This window comes from Leucopleurus acutus (genome assembly GCF_964270905.1).
Source record: "Leucopleurus acutus genome assembly, chromosome: 6".
NCBI classification, from domain to species: Eukaryota; Metazoa; Chordata; class Mammalia; order Artiodactyla; family Delphinidae; genus Leucopleurus; species Leucopleurus acutus.
In genome coordinates this window covers 56164246-56181219 of record NC_139149.1, presented here as the reverse complement: position 1 = coordinate 56181219, position 16974 = coordinate 56164246, and the positions used below count along the sequence as shown (strand labels likewise).

The 16974-nt window shown below is 38.9% G+C and overlaps 1 protein-coding gene across 1 annotated transcript in view; it reads left to right on the top strand.

Moving 5' to 3' along the window:
* The window catches only part of LRP2 (LDL receptor related protein 2), a gene marked incomplete at both ends in the record, with an annotated part of 195552 nt that overhangs the window by 93921 nt on the left and 84657 nt on the right, over positions 1 to 16974 (top strand). Inside the window, 12 exons of the mRNA XM_082840763.1 lie at positions 118 to 255; positions 602 to 883; positions 1916 to 2158; positions 3297 to 3416; positions 4036 to 4152; positions 5648 to 6025; positions 7185 to 7433; positions 8537 to 8748; positions 9624 to 9808; positions 10667 to 10895; positions 11692 to 11866; positions 13508 to 13630. Coding sequence (XP_082696889.1) covers positions 118 to 255; positions 602 to 883; positions 1916 to 2158; positions 3297 to 3416; positions 4036 to 4152; positions 5648 to 6025; positions 7185 to 7433; positions 8537 to 8748; positions 9624 to 9808; positions 10667 to 10895; positions 11692 to 11866; positions 13508 to 13630 — 2451 coding nt within the window. The remainder of the gene's footprint in view (positions 1 to 117; positions 256 to 601; positions 884 to 1915; positions 2159 to 3296; positions 3417 to 4035; positions 4153 to 5647; positions 6026 to 7184; positions 7434 to 8536; positions 8749 to 9623; positions 9809 to 10666; positions 10896 to 11691; positions 11867 to 13507; positions 13631 to 16974) is intronic.

Below are 16974 nucleotides of genomic sequence, written 5' to 3'. Positions count from 1 at the left end.
GATATTTATGGAGGAAGCTTCCCACATTTGGAAGAAGCATTACAAACATATTGCATTTTCCCAAGTGATTTGTAAGTGAACTGTGGCGAGAATACTAATCACCGTGTTCCTTCTTAGACTACGTGTATTTTACTGACTGGAGACTGCGTGGTATTGTTCGAGTCAGGAAAACAGATGGTGGACAACTGGTGGTCCTCCGAAGTGGCGTTGGTGTTGTAATGCGTGTGAAGGTATATGATACCAGAATCCAGACTGGTGAGTGATGTTGCCAGCTTCTTTCATAGGGATGTGTTTAATATAGTGGCTCCTTTTCTCTTTAAGTACCTTATTATTTAATATAACTCCTGATAGTTTTATCTTCCTGTCACTCAGATAGTTTTAAAGTGTAAGATTTAGAATTTCTGTTCGACTCGGCTAACTTTAAACCTGTGTTTGAGAAAAACATGTTTCAGCACTTTCCTGTATTTAAATTGAATGTGCTATTTGGCACGTTGATTTCCAAGAGGAACCGAGTTTTTAATATCGGGTCTGACAACCAAACCTGTGATCAACCTAAAGGAAATGTGCTTGACTCACTTATCTAGGGGCATTACTTTTTCAGGGTCTAACGCCTGTAACCGACCCACCAATCCGAACGGTGACTGCAGCCACTTCTGCTTCCCTGTGCCAAATTTCCAGCGGGTGTGTGGTTGCCCCTATGGAATGAGTCTGACTTCCGATCGTTTGACATGCGTGGAAGACCCATCCCATGAGCCACCGTTGGAGCAGTGTGGTGCCTTTTCCTTCCCCTGTAACAATGGCAGATGTGTGCCCATTCACTACCGCTGTGATGGAATTGATGACTGTCACGATAACAGTGATGAGGTTCAATGTGGCACATTTAGTAAGTAGCTATACACTAGCAATACTTCCTAGGATGAATAGAACAGAGAGAGGGGGCTTAAAAAAAAAGGCTTGGGTTATCTCTATAGGAAAGAATATTCCTTTCGGATTGTTAATATGTACTCCAAAGGCTTTTGGGAAGCTAGGCGATGAATATCATTCATAGATAATGTTGCAGGTGATTTCTAGCATTGATTTGGGCTATCTTCAACAAAATTTCTTTCTGACATTGGCTGTTTGGATCAATGCAGAGTCATTGCATCTTGGCATACTCCTCAAAAAGTCAACAAAACAAACTGGATCTAATCTTTAGTATTGGAGAGAATAATATCACAGAATAGGTGCTTGCAATAATAGCTTTTGAAAATCTCATGTGCTATAATATTCCTTTTTCCTCCTATTGGTGTAAAATGAATTATGGGTGAAATGGTGGTTTTAACCTTTACATTCTTCTTTTGATGGTAACCCAATTTATAATAAATGCTATTGCAGAAGACAAAAAGATAGAGGACAGTTGAAATCTCAGAAATTTCTATCAAGGAAACATTAATAGAAAGAAAAGTGACATTTAAAAATGAAAGTGCTCATTTATACATTTTTGAAATTTCTGAAGTTTTATTTTGTGTATATCTTTTTGCTTTTAAAAGTGCAGATTTTACATGAATGTTTTATCAATTTCCAATGACCCATGTGATCAGAGGAAGCATAGCTTAGAAGTAACGGACAGACCTTAGAGTCACACCAACTAGAGCTTTGGTCTTGGGCAGATTCCTAAGCTCTCAAACCTCAATTTCCTCATCTATAAAATGCAGATAATTATATGTACCTGACAGTATTATTGTGAGGATTAAGAGAGAAAAAAAAATGTAAACACTTAGAAAAGTGCCTGGCATATGATAGTTGCTGAATAAACTTGCACATTTTGTATAAGCTCCCATTGAAAAAGGAGAAGAAATGGGCCTTTACAAGGTAAGATCTCATTTAAAAGGCGGTAAAAACAGATGTCTTTATGACCAATTCGTTTCTGTTGTAGATACTTCCTGTGCACCTTCAGCGTTTGCGTGTGGCCACGGAGGACTGTGCATTCCTTCATACTGGCGCTGTGACAAACAAAATGACTGTGTGGATGGCAGTGATGAGCAGAACTGCCCCACCCGAGCACCCACTTCCTGTCGTGCAGACTTCTTCACCTGTGATAATAACTTGTGTATCCCAAAGAGCTGGGTCTGTGACACAGATAATGATTGCGGGGATGGATCTGATGAAAAGTCATGCGGTAAGTTTTGAACTGATTTCTCTTGGTTGGTCAGCCTAGTGAAGAGATTTGAACAGTCAGTAGGCCTTGTGCACTTTCCTTGAAGGCTTACATAATTTTCGTTGTATCTTAGCTACTTCTCTTCATCTGTCAATCCCTGTATTAATAGGCTATAGGAGCAAAGACGTGGGAAGTCTTCCTAAATATTTCCTATGCAAGCAAAACAAGGACTGTCTCTGATGTCTAAACCCAGATAGAAACTGGAAAATAAAATCCCTCAACTAACTATTCAGATATTTAAAACAATTTTTCTTTCTAAATCATATAAACACATCCAGACATTTGGCTATTGGTTTTCCTTTTCATTTATACAGGCAAAAAGGCAACAGAATAAAGAGGCACAGGACATTTAAATTTCATTAATCTCACCCACCTGCTTTTCATCTTGCAAGTTCTGATTTCCTCTAGGTTGTCGTTTGTTTTCATATCAGCAGTCATAGTTTAAGGTGGAGCAAAGTTCCCTGGACTAAATTCCTGTCTTGGTTGCATGATTAGGCAATTCGCTTTTTCTCAGGACTAGATGAGCTTTAAGATCCCCTCCAGCTTTCACATTCTGTGAGACTATATTTACTATGACTTCACGTTTTGGGTAGGGGGAGGCAGCGCATCTAACTCTAAGGCTGTGTCTCTTCAGCCAGCTAGGACCCTGGTTTTGAGGATCGTTCTGCTTAGATATTGGATTAAATCCAGTTATCATGATCTGTCTCTACACTGTTGCTACTGGGCATTGTGGTCATGCGGACCATGTTGCCTTGCTGGGCTCCATTGCTTAGCTTTGGTGCAGTCTTGGACTTCATAGCATTCAGGAGGTGTAGGCCAGTCCAAGGCCATGATGCTTACTTTCTAAGTGTGGTCTGTTTTTCAAGGTGTAATCACAGCTTCTGACTCTGCCGTGTAACATTTTTGTTCCTCTTTCCAAAAAGTGTCCTAGCTGGGCTCTGGATGGGCTGACATTGGCAATCTGGCTGACTTGAAGGAATTTTGAGCACACATACAACTGAGATAACTTACGTATTTCCTTAGCGTTTTACAGTTTGGCTCTGGTACACACTGAACAAGAAATAAACTGTTACTTGGTTTTGTTTTTGGATGACATTAGATCATACAGAGACATGCTCACCTAGTCAGTTTCATTGCCCCAATCATCGATGTATTGACCTATCTTTTGTCTGTGATGGGACCAACGACTGTGCTGATGGGTCTGATGAGAGTGCTTGTAGTAAGTACATTGTTTTATTTTTAAATTTTTAAATTAATTAATTAATCAATCCATTGAAGTCTAGTTGATTTACAATATTATATGTTTAAGGTGGATAACATACTGATTCACCATTTTTAAAGGTTAACTCCATTTATAATTATAAAATATTGGCTATATTCCTTTGTTGTATAATATATTCCTGTAGCTTGTCCCTATCTTGCCCTGCCCCCTTCCTTCTGCCGATTGTTAGCCACTAGTGTGTTCTCTATATCTGTGAGTCTGTTTCTTTTTGGTTACTTTCACTAATTTGTTTTATTTTTTAGATTCCACATGTAAGTGATATTATACGGTATTTGTCTTTCTCTGACTTATTTCATTAAGCATAATACCCTCCATGTCCATCTATGTTGTTGCAAGTGGCAAAATTTCATTCTTTTTTATGACTGAGTAGTACTCCATTGCATATATGTGCCACATCTTTTTTATCCATTCATCTGTTGATGGGCACTTAGGTTGCTTACATATCTTGGCTATTGTAAATAATGCTTTATTTTTATTCATGATGTTTAGAAAAATCTCAATGTTTAGTTGTTTGCTCCTTGGCTTAATTTCTAATACTTTTCTCTCTCATTTTCAGTAATTAATTGCACTGCTTCTCAATTCAAATGTGTCAGTAATGGTAATTGTATTAGCAACACATATCGCTGTGATGGTGTTTATGACTGCAATGACCACTCTGATGAGACAGATTGTCGTAAGTACCATATACCTAGCATGTTTCAGGTGAAGGGGTCATTTCATGTTTACCAGTATTGATATTACCACAGATTTTCTCTTAGACAAACTAGAGAGAAGGCAGCCTGAATTACAAAGCATTGTCAAAGGAACACAGTATTGAACATATAATAAAATCGACTTGACATTACCAAACAGCGACTTATAATTTGTGAATTGAGGGGTTGTAAATGGGCACTTTCAAATTGTCTCCTGAGTAGGTTAAATATTTCTCAGATATTTTTGTTCTCACTATTAATTTTTCCTAGGGCATACCAAATTAGTGGGTTTCAAATTTTTGAGGTTTACTATTTATAAAGATATTTTAATGGTTTCTTTTAAATCTCAATAGGGAAGTGAAATCAAGCAAATCATTTGTTTAGTATCTGCTAACATGTTACATATGGTCTTTGTCCTGAGAGTCTGGTAAGAGAAATTATCGAAAGAAACAAAGCAAGGTAGATAGTTACAAGGGCCTTATAGAAACGATACAGATAAAAATTCTATGAAGGTTCAGAGAAAAGAAATTTTTTCAGGGGATTCAAGGAGGACTTCACGGACTATAAATCTGTTGGGTCTGTAATCTCCACAAGCTGTAGACCTATAATCGACAGGATTTGTTATTCCCTCCGTTTTATATTAAATGAGGTGAGGTGGTCATTTGTTTGAATAATGGTATTTTGAACCACGAATAGTAGGTTTCTATCAATTCTCCTCCCTAATCAGAAAAGAAGTGTTTACATCTATGGATCAAAAAGAAAAGTTAAATGCTTGCTTACTGTATAGGTGTGTACAACACCCAGAAATTCTTAATCACTGAATTTCCTGTCTCACATTGAAAACGTGGAATTCTTCTGTGGTGATCTGAGGTTAAAGTTCCATTGCCCCTGATTTGCTATTGCCTTAAAAAGTTCCTAGGAGGGAGTTTGGGTTTACTCCTGTGAGATAGGCAAGCAATTCTTATTTATCTCGTAAGGATTGCTTGGTGGATAGTGGAAAGTTTGCAAAGAATTGAGGATTTACAGTCATCTTTTGTTTACTTAATGTGTGCTGGTTTCATCTGATATAATTCACTTGAGGGAAAATGATAACATCCAAATATATGACATTAAACCCATGAATTCCAATTCACCGTAGCTATTTAAGCTCTATTTAAATGCTCTGGTGATTCTTTATTATTTAATCCATAATTAGAAACACAGGAAATAGAATTTTCTTTTGACCCAGGGACTTGTCTTCTATCCAAGAGTTGTACGTCCTTTGTGGTCAGATCCACTAATCTGACGCATAAAGATCTCTACGTGCCACAACGTCAGAGAAGACTCGTGTCATTTTAGATTTTAATATTACATTTGTCATAGTCATTATTATAAACCTACCATTGATCCAAAATCATTTCCTCTGAATCTAGGAATTATATAAAAGGGATTATGGATTGCCTTCACAAGCCCATTTTCCCCATTTCGTTCTCTCAGCAACCAGGCCTCCTGGTATGTGCCACCAAGATGAATTTCAGTGCCAAGCAGATGGTATATGCATTCCGAAGATCTGGGAGTGTGATGGCCACCCAGACTGCCTCCATGGATCTGATGAGCACAATGGCTGTGCCCCCAAGACCTGCCCTTCATCTCATTTCCTCTGTGACAATGGAAACTGCATCTACAGAGAGTGGCTCTGTGATGGGGATAATGACTGCAGGGACATGAGCGATGAGAAGGACTGCCCTACGCAGGCCTTTCAGTGTCCCAGTTGGCAATGGCAATGCCCCAGTTATAGCATCTGTGTGAATCTGAGTGCAGTATGTGATGGCAACCCTGACTGCCCCAGTGGGACAGATGAGTCCCCACTTTGCAGTAAGTTTCCTGACCACAGTTTACTGCCATAAATTCATCCTGAGCAGTGGCCGTCTGTACATCATCATTGTCACAGTCACCATGTAGCTTTTGAGGAAGGGATCTCAGTTCCTCTCTGAATTTAGATCTGTGTAGATCCGGATAGCCATCATGGAATTCAAATAAATCATCACTGGATAATATTTCTCATTAAATCCTTTGCACCTGGTTCTGTGTTTTTGCTTCATTAGATCGTCAAATTAAATTTGGTTCTGTTGGTAATGCGCTCATAAGTTTTTCTAACTTTAATATTTTCTGATTTCAATCAGAACTTGCCACAAAACAAATGAAGTCTGGGGATTTGTGTTTGCTATGATTAAAATCCTGTGATTGGCATGTAATCCTAATTACTGTCCTTTCTTTATTTCTTCTTTAATCAATGCTCACTCTCAGATGATACCCAGCCAGGTATGATTGCAAAGTATTTTAGATTCTTATGATTTTAAACGCATTGCGTTTGTGCTGAAAATGTCCTAATCATTTTGACTTACTTCCCCTTCTAGTGCATGTTTCATATCATGACTCTTATAAATAAGAGTACACATGGAAATAGAGGGCATTTGTATCCTCAGGTAGATGAACTATCTTTGGGTGCTTCAGGCATTGCCGTCTTAGCCCTGAAAGTAAGGATGATGGCATATCAGTGCACCTGTGCCCTGTAGTCTTCCAATTGCCTTTCTCCTTTATAGACCTTCCAGCTCTGCTCTTCAGTGTCAAAGTCTTATCTTCCATTTCTGTGTAGGTAGAAGAATGACAGGAAGCAAATGGCAAGTAATTTAGGTCTCTTTGCATGCTTTACCAATGATAGTTGTGTTTCTTGATGTCCACCATATTTCCCCAAGTTTCTCTCATTGCACTAAATGGAGTTATAATAGAAGGCTGTAGTGAAGAAAGTGGTCCAAGTCCAGTGGACGTGAAAGATGGTAAATCCTCAGGTAAATCGGAGCACTGAACAGCCTGTGGACCTCATCCAGGTGGATTCTGCTCTCTGCTCATAGCTCTTACCTGGGTATTGTGTTGAAGGTGACCTGAGACTGTATGACACATAATACAACTGAGTGAACCAAAGAAGCAAAGATTCCTGACTGTTCCACTCTGTGATTCTTTTTCTTTATTCTAGACCAGGAGAGCTGCTCAGATTCCAATGGTGGTTGTACTCACCAGTGTATTCAAGGGCCCTATGGGGCTCAATGCCAGTGTCCATTGGGATACCTGCTTGCCAATGACTCTAAGACCTGTGAAGACATAGATGAATGTCGTATTCCAGGCTTTTGTAGCCAGCACTGTTACAATACGAGAGGTTCTTTTCGGTGCTGGTGTGATCCGGAATACAGGTTAGACGCTGACCAGAGGACCTGCAAAGCTACAGGTAATGAAAGTGAACTAACTCCAGCCAGTTTACCAAGCACACTCCAGAGCTTAAGATTAAATGTCACGTTTAACAAATTTCACCATCTTTATATAATGCTTAATGAATTCAATTCAACCAGTATTAATTCAGTTTCTACTACGTGAAAGTATTTGTACTATGTGTTAGGGTATTGCTTTGGCTGCTTTAAAAGTGACCAGAAAGTGACCACCTAGAGGGGTGGGATAGGGAGGGTGGGAGGGAGACACAAGAGGGCGGGGATATGGAGATGAGATATATATGTATATGTATATATGTATATGTATAGCTGATTCACTTTGTTATACAGCAGAAACTAACTCAACATTGTAAAGCAATTATACTCCAATAAAGATGTTTAAAAAAATAAATAAAAGTGACCAGATAAAGAATGCTAAAACAAAGTAGGCAGTTTCTTCCTTTTTTGGGCAGGAGTCTGGAGGGTAGACGGTTCAGGGGGTAGAAGCTGGTGTGGCTTCCATCTCGGGATCCATTGCTTTTGCTCCAGTCTTTGCCTGCTCCCAGAAAGTAGGAAAGGGGCGAGTAGCTTCCTTTTAAGGATGGCACCTAGAATTTGACACATCGTTTGTGTTCACATTTTATTGTTCAAAACTTAGTCATATGGTCACTCCAAACTGAAATGGAAATGGGGAAATGTCTCTAGCTGGTAGGCCCTGTGCTGTGCTAAAAAGTGGCATAATTTATTACTAGAAAGGAAGAAGAGGAGAGGGACATGGGGATGATTAGAAGTCTCTGCCACAGCTGAATGCAAAGTACAAAATAAGCAAGTACAAAAGTAACTATAGTAACAGGAAGAATGCAAGTAGAGTTCACTCCAGGTTGATATTTAGATAAACCCTAAAGTGTAATTCAAGGAAGAAAGATATTTCGAAAAAGCTTACTTTCAACGCTCATGAAAACCAGCTAACTGTTAAGGTAACATCATTCTTATAGGAATGTTTGTTTGTTTTTCCCATTACTCTAGTGTGGAATGACATCTTCTTTCTGTTACCAAAGGTATTACATCAAATATTGAGTGTTTTTTCTCCCAGAATCGTTGACACTTGTATTTTCTTCTTGGACAGCATCTGAAAGTCTGCTGTTACTTGTGGCAAGTCAGAACCAGCTTGTTGCTGACAACATCTCCAGGCAGGAGCACTCTATCCACGCCCTTGTCCAGGATGGTTCTCACATTGTGGCTGTTGATTTTGATTCAGTCAGTGGTCACATCTTTTGGTCGGATGGAACTCAGGGTAAAATCTGGAGTGCGTTTCAAAATGGAACAGATAGAAAACTAGTAAGTACAGGTCTACTGGCCTTTGACCTGACTAGTTCCCCTGTCTTGGGTCTATTTGCTGTTGTTACTCACCAGTGAGAGAAGGCCCTACCTCATCTTAGGTGGTTCTTATGTTTTCCTCTGGGCCACATCACACCCAAGGGACCCCGATGTTCCTAACTCCTACTTGATGGGATCTGAAGGGAGATGCATGGCTCTGAATTGCAGGTCATATGATGCAGAGACCTCACAGCATCTTGGAGGTCCCTTCTGCAAATTTTTTTCCTAGTGGATGAGAGATAAGGGAAACACAGGGGTGGTTGCTTTTCTTTCTTTTGTCTTTTGTTTTAAAAATTTATCCTTTTCTTTGCCATTACGGTTTATTACAGGATACTGAATATAGTTCCCTGTGCTATACAGTAGGACCTTGCTGTTGAGGTTGCTTTTCTTAGCTTTAATTCAGTTATGTTTCTTGATCAATCTCCCGGAGTTTCAGTTTCTTGATCCTTGATGGTTATGTTTCCTCTGCCCCTTAGAAATTTATTTTGTAATTGTTGGCACTCAATCAATAAAGGTATTACTTTTGCCATGTGAACACTGTAAAGTTTCATAGGGTTGCCAGCTTAGCAAACGGATACAGCTTTTGTTTAACTGAAAAAATTCTGAAACCAAAATGAAACTACATACTAATCCAACAATAGAGTACTCAGTTCTACACAATCTTGTATATTTTTCCAGAAAACCCTACTGTTTCTACATGGGAAGACAAAGTTTTCTAATCTTCATAAGCAATCATAGGACAAATTAGATGCCTTATTCTCAATTTTCATATAATTTCCATGTTTGCATTCATTTATTCCCTTTAGAATTCACTCGTTATTCACTTTTGTCTTTAGACGCTTGACAGTGGTATCACCATGACTGAAAGTATTGCAGTAGATTGGGTAGGACGCAATCTTTACTGGACAGACTTTTCTCTGCAAACAATTGAAGTCTCTAAACTGGATGGGAGTCACAGGACTGTGCTGCTTAGTGAAAACATAACAAATCCAAGGGGACTAGTGTTAGATCCCAGAACTACGTAAGACTTCTTTTTTTTTTTTTTTTAAGTGATGTTGCCTTAACATTGTATGAGGGAAAAATAACATGACATGCTGTGGCTAATATTCATATCACAAAATTTACACATTGATTTATTAGCTTGGCAATATATGATTAAGTCTAATGAATGCATGCAGTAATATTCCATAGACGGGCCATGGTATTTGTGCCACGTGTACCTCATGGTTATGCAACAAAACAGCCAGATTTTCCTGCTTCAGTTTCATATTGTTTACGTGAACTTCCTTTTATGTCATGTAAGGAAGTTTTTGTCTGCTGGCCCTAAAGGGAAGAAGAAGAAATTCTCCCATGTGCTTAGAAAACTTTGAAGGCTTCTTTCCTCGAATTTCCTTAGATTCTCTTAGATTCTTTTCTGCAGGAAGATGACTTAGGCAAATTATGTTCAATGCAATGCAGACTTCTTAGATATTGTAAAGTAAATTTCACGCCCGTGAAAGTTATGATAAATCTCTGGTGATGAATAAATTGACTTATCTTAAAAACGACAGGGTAGATAAACAGGGACAGGTGAACTTTTCTAGATCAACTATTTGTGGATTGTACAGAAACATGAATCGGCCTTGAGACATTTCAGTGTCACAGTATACTGCATGTTTTCTGAACATTGTAAAAACACCCAGATGGCTTGTGATTGAATTATGCTTACGGTTTTACTTTGTGGCTCTCAGAGGAAATAGTAATCTCTGTGCATATATTCTGACCTGGATATGAGTTATTTTAAGCAGAGCTTAAACATGATATTCTGTCACTTAAAATGACAATTATTTTCCATTTTGAAATATGTCCCATCCAGTCGGTAACTAGTTTCTTTTCACAGTGCCTCTGTGATGTTCTGGTCTGACTGGGGCCATCACCCTCGCATTGAGCGAGCTAGCATGGATGGCAGTCTGCGCACCGTCATTATCCAGGAGAAGGTTTTCTGGCCCAATGGCTTAGCTATTGACTACCCCAACAGGCTTCTGTACTTCGTGGATGGCTATCTTGATTACATAGACTATTGTGAATATGATGGAAGCAATCGGCGGCAGGTGATAGCCAGCGATTTGGTAAGTTGGTAGTGAGGAAAGGAAACTAAGACAATAATGGTTTAGTAGGAAGCAGATAGAGTAACAAGAAAGCTCAGAAATCCACTGTTGTGTCGTAGACATTACAAGGTCCATCGAGGAAATATCAACAGGAGGAAGGGTCCACCTATCTTTTATTACTGACAGAAAATCAATATTCTAGTTCGTGGTCAGATTGTGCCACGTCCAGGAAGGATTAATAGCTCGTGTGACTTAGTTGATCTGTGGGTGCTAATCCGTTGCTTCTCTAAGTCCATGTAAATAATGATTTAATTATATGTAGATTCCCTCCATGAAATCATAACCTGTTATATATTTTTATTCAGGAAATTCTGGTGAATTTATTGTCACAAGTTAAATGAGAAAATATGTATTTTACCAAAAAGCTGTTATTGACTTCTATTTAAGATTGTGATTGTTTATAGCTCTGTGGCTTGAAGAGGCCCTGGGAGATCTCTCCTGTAACTAGACAGGTGATCTACATAAGTCACCCTACTTTCTGCACTTCAGTTTTGCTTTTGTTTGTAAGATGGATGCCCAGTGTAATTACCAGAGTAAAAATGAAGGCTAAGTGACACAGGTACATGAAAGTATTTTGGTTGGTAAGTGGGATATAGGTCAAGAAGTATATATTTTTTCTGTCTCTTGACCAATGATTTCACTATGTCTTTATTAAGTTAAATGCTAAAGGAAACCATCTTCTTGGGGAGGTATCCTTTTCTACTTTGTTCATCTTCATTTTTATTTCTAGGTCTCATTGTTCTCTTCTGCTTCACAGACTCTGCGGCATCCCTACTCCCTAAGTCTCTTTGAAGATTCCGTGTACTGGAGTGACCGTGCTACTCATGAGGTTATGAAAGCCAACAAGTGGCATGGGGGGAACCAATCAGTAGTACTGTCTCTTCACCAGCCCCTTGGAATTGTTGTGGTTCATCCTGCAAAACAACCAGCTTGTAAGTGACAGAGATATGCTGCATGGTATAGCTTGGAAAACATTGATCTGGGGAATGTAAAATGTATAACGTTGCAGACCCGTTTGTTTGGACAATACACTTCCATGACCTCTGTTTACCATGGAAAAGTCAAATCTCGTATGTCTTTACATACTCAAGTCTCCCTGGTCTTTTCTCCCACTTTCTTTTGCCACGCTGGACTTCACTGGACTTCATTTTGGTACGGAATCACACGAGGCTACTTACCATCTCTGAACGTCTGCACTGGCTCGTCCTTCTGCCCTGGGACGCCCCTCGTCCAGATGTCTGCCTGAGTTGCTGCTTCACGTTATTTAGAATTCTCTTAGGTGCTCCTTGTGGGCCTCGACCATCCTATCGAAAATGGCACCGCCTCTCATAATTCTTTTGCTCTTTACTCTCACGTTCTAAAGTCACACAACTTATGAGTTTAGTTTTATCTCCCTTTGTTAGACTATCTGCCTCATGTTTACAGTATTCCCAGTGCTCAGAGTGGTGTTTGGTACATAGTGAAGCCTTGCTAGTTTTTGAGTGAACAAATGGATTACTGCATCTAACAAGGTGCATGTAATAAGAATATATAGGACCTAGAGAACATCCTATGAGCACAGGATGCGCACAGGATCCCTCTACTTCAAGGAGCAGAAACACACAAAGATGTCATCAATAGAAAAATAAAAGATTATTATCTAACCAAAACTTGGACAACAGTGGGTAAATGTCAAGGTCACATAGGGAACACACAACTTGGTTTCGTTTAATGTGAAAAGATCTCTTTGGGGTCAGCCAAGGAGACACATCTTATGTAGCATCAAATTTCTATTACTGAGCTCTGGATTACTCAGCGGCTGTTTGTTCTGTTTATAGACTGGATTGATCTGTGACCTTGGGAAAGTCACTCCTCCCTCTTATGCCTCTTATGAGTTCTATGTTGAAAGAATGATGTTGGGGAAGGGTAAAGTAGTTTAGGGCAAATACCAAACCAGCCAAAGTAACTTAATGTATTGTGTCTCCAAATACTGGGGGCTTCTGGAAGGACAATTTATTAATTGAGATATAATTGACACATAACATTGTATTAGTGTTAGGTGTACAACGTAATGATTTGATATATGTATGTATTGTGAAATGATCACTCTAATAAGTTCAGTGAACATCTATTACCACACTTTTTTTTTTTCTGTGCTGAAAACTTTTAAGATTGACTCTTTACTATAGTCATCATGCTGTACATTACATCCCCAAGACTTATGTACCTTGTAACTGGAAGCCTGTACCTTTTGACCACCTTCACACATTTTGCCTCCCCGCATTCTCTGCTTCTGACAAGCACCAGTCTGTTCTCTCAGTTCATTATTTTTTAAATTTAGATTTAAAATTTAGATTATTAAAAGTGATCTCATATAGTATCTGTCTTTCTCTGTCTGACTTATTTCACTTAGCATAATACCCTCCAGGTCCATCCGTGTGTCGCAAATGGAGGATTTCCTTTTCTGCGGGCCGAGTAATATTCGATTATGTGTGTATATATACATACCATGACTGTATCCATTCATCCCGTGCACTTTAAAGTGGGCGGTTTTCCATTCACCAATGTTTTCTTCTCTTCTCTTTGTATTACAGCCACAAATCCATGCGTCCATGCCCAATGCAGCCATCTGTGCTTGCTTTCCTCAGAGAGGCTCTACTCCTGTGCTTGTCCTTCAGGGTGGCGTCTCTCTCGTGATTCTGTGACTTGCGTGAGAGGTACAGTATGTCCTTTAAGTATGCCCTGAAGGTGGAGCTTGCCACAGTTTGTACAAAGCTGTGTGAGCTCTAAACCACTTGGTGATGGAGTGTGTGCTGTGTTCCCTCTGATCAGCAGGTATCTGTAGAGTGTGTGCTATATGGGGTGTTAACTGAGCACCATTTACAGAAACTGTATTCCAATTGACCATATGCAGAAACTGTATTACAACTGAGTTGTAATTGTAATGTAGTTTCTGTACATGCAGCTAATATTATGTGTGCATGTAATTCAACAATCTTTAACCTCACATTTTCTCTTACCTGGTTATAGTCAGGCAAGCTAGGATAATGGGAAGTTCCAGATTCTGCATTTAGAAGTAAAAATCCTTGATATTTGTGGATAGCTTCATTTTGTAGGTTCCTGATCTCATCTTTATTCTCATAACCAATAGTCAATAATGAGTGTTATAGTCTGGGTCTTCTGACTCCAGTTTCAGTACCTTTACTATTCCTGTATGGTACTTTAAAAATGAAAGTTTTCTCTGTATGAAATATTTAAAGGGATTATTTGAATAATTTATTCTTCATCTCATTCTAGATATCTTACTGGGTTGATTGAAGAGTATGTGGAGAGCTATACTAAGTACTTTAGGGAGCAAGAAAGGAAGGACAAGATGTAGTCAGTCCACAAAGGAGATTTCTAAGAAATCATTTGCCTTTGCTTAAAAATCTAAAGAGGTAGTCTAAACTCAAGTTTCTTTCATTACTCGGTGAAGAGGAGTAAATGTGTTTTGATACTGATAAAAAATGGCTATAGACCAGTTAAAATGAAATGGTTAATGGGAAAAAAATTGCTAAATTAAGAGAAAAGTAGAGTCAATCTAGAGGGAAATTTAGTTTTCAAATGAAAAGTATATTCCTGAATCCAGGAAATTTATGGTGTTTACAGGTTATGAGGATGTAAGGTTACTGAAAATCAAATTCCACCGACATGTGATATTTTGCAATGATACTTTTGTGATGAAAGATTTTAATTATTGGTAATGCCTACAAAGGGATTGGCATTTGCCATTTTTCTTCAGAGCTTTATTATAAACCTAATCCTTGTTGACATTGTTTAATTTAGTGTGTCCTCAGAGTCTTTCAGCAGAAGATTAAACTGGGCTATAGACATTCTGCATACAAAGCATTCTTTCACCACACAAAGATTGTTGAACTGTGCATTGGGGATTGGTGTAATCTGTATTACTATCTGATGGTGATTGATAAGTGTAAACTCTAAATAGTACCTTTTGTTGTTTCACAAATAATTCCACTAGTGGTTTTCCCATGGACTGACTTTACTGAGGTGGAACCTTTTCAATAGTTTCCAACCGGCTTCTGAGCACCAGCTGGGTAACTGAGTGCTTAATATATGTGAACTAAAAAAATGTTGCATTTTTTTTTCCAGCAGGAAGCTTAGAAGACTGTTAACATTCATAGATGAAAACGTTTTACTTGATTTAAATGTCCGATTGCCTCTAAAATTTTGTCTGCAAAGTGTCTAAAATATCTTTGGAAGTGCTTATGTGATAAGATCAAGTGAAAAAGCAGAGATGGTTTAATATTGGCTATGTAAAATCATGCATTAAAAAAATCTGGAGGACAAGATACACAAGTGCCAATAATGCTTACAGTTGGGAAGGGGGATTATGGGATATTTCTATTTTTTCCTATAAAATTTTAAAGGGAGAGCTTTCTCTGTATGAAATAGTTTTTTATTGTTTAGAAAATATGTTCCCCACAATGCCAAAGAAACCCCCAAAACTCAAACCAGAACATCTTCCCAGCACCCCCTAAAATTAACAACTGCAAATCCAGGGCTGTTCAAGGTCATACTTTGGGAGGAGCTAGGCTTGGGAGTCATAAATGTCACCTCTTAATGACAACATAAATTTCCCATTCCTGACTGTTGTTTTTCACTTCTTTGCTCTGCTAACACTAATCTTAATAGGATCATGACATGAAAGATAGAAAATGAAGAAATGTTCTGTCATTTCAAAAGACTAAGACCTCCTGAACTCCTTTCCAGCCAACCCTAGGTGCGGCTGTGCCTACGCTTTCATTGTCATGGTCCATATACTTTGTCTGGCCCTCCCGACTCTAAGTTCCTTGGGAATAAATCCTCTACCTGATTCCTTGATGTATGCTTTTTGCCCGTGGCCCACAGTGGCACTCAGTAAATGTTGAGTGAATGACAAACCCTCCAATATCCCTTTTTGCTTCTTCTCCATTCCTGTTTTTCACCTGCTCATTCCTTTATAGATGTGTATAGTCATAAAATCACTCCTGTTTTCTTTCCCATGGAGCACTTTTCATGCACCTTCCTATGCCACCTGCTGACTCAGTGGTCACTTCTGCCAGTGCAGCATTAAATGATACCCCATCTCTGGTCTGTGGCCCACAAATGTTCACTGGCTGTAAACCCTTTCAAACACACCTGCAGTGATCTGATGATGGAGGTCCTGAGACCCATCCCCAGGGAAGAGTAATGGCTGAAGGAGTAGTGCTGGGTGCTCTCAAGGGAAGAGCTTGTTAGAGGAGTCAGGAAGGTCCATGTTTGATGGATGAGAAATGCAGTTTTTTAGGCCTTAAACAGTGCTTTGGTTGAAATTCTTCCAATTAAGCAAAAGAAAAATTACCCATTAAAAAGAACAGAATCAGGTTTTGAGTAAGTAATAGTTCCCCTGTGAAACTGGGAAATATTTCTTGTTTCTCTGAACCAATGAACATTTATAACATATAATTAATACATCATTAAATATCATCTCAGCATATTCAGGGTACATCTTAAACTCATAATGTTTAATTTCTGCAGTTAAATCAAATGAATTGAGTGGTGATCTGATATTCGATAAGTAGTACCCAGCCTGCACTTTTTGCAGAGGAGTGATTAAGAACATAGGTTTTGGAGAGTTCAAGCAACCTTGCTGTGACCTGGTTTAGATACGCTAATTTCTTTGTGCCTCATTTGAAATTTGGGGGAGGGAGATAACTATCTAACAAGCAGGGTTATGAGGCTTCAGGAAGAGAAATTAAATGAAGTAGTACTTTTTTGCTGGATGCTGTGTAGCATGTCTTCTCAATAAGTGGCGACGATTATTATGGTTATTGCAGTTGTTCAGAAGAGGGGCATAGTGGAACAGCTGAGAGAGTCAAGACTTGGGAGTTAATCTCATTGCCTTGTTTCCCGTGGAAGCTGCAAAGCTGTGGGAAGCTCCTTGGCCTCAGTTGTTTCTGAAAACAACTTTGCAGGGTTGCTGTGAAAGACTAAATGCTATATATTGTAATACTTTGGAAAGTATTAAGCATGAAGAGTTGCA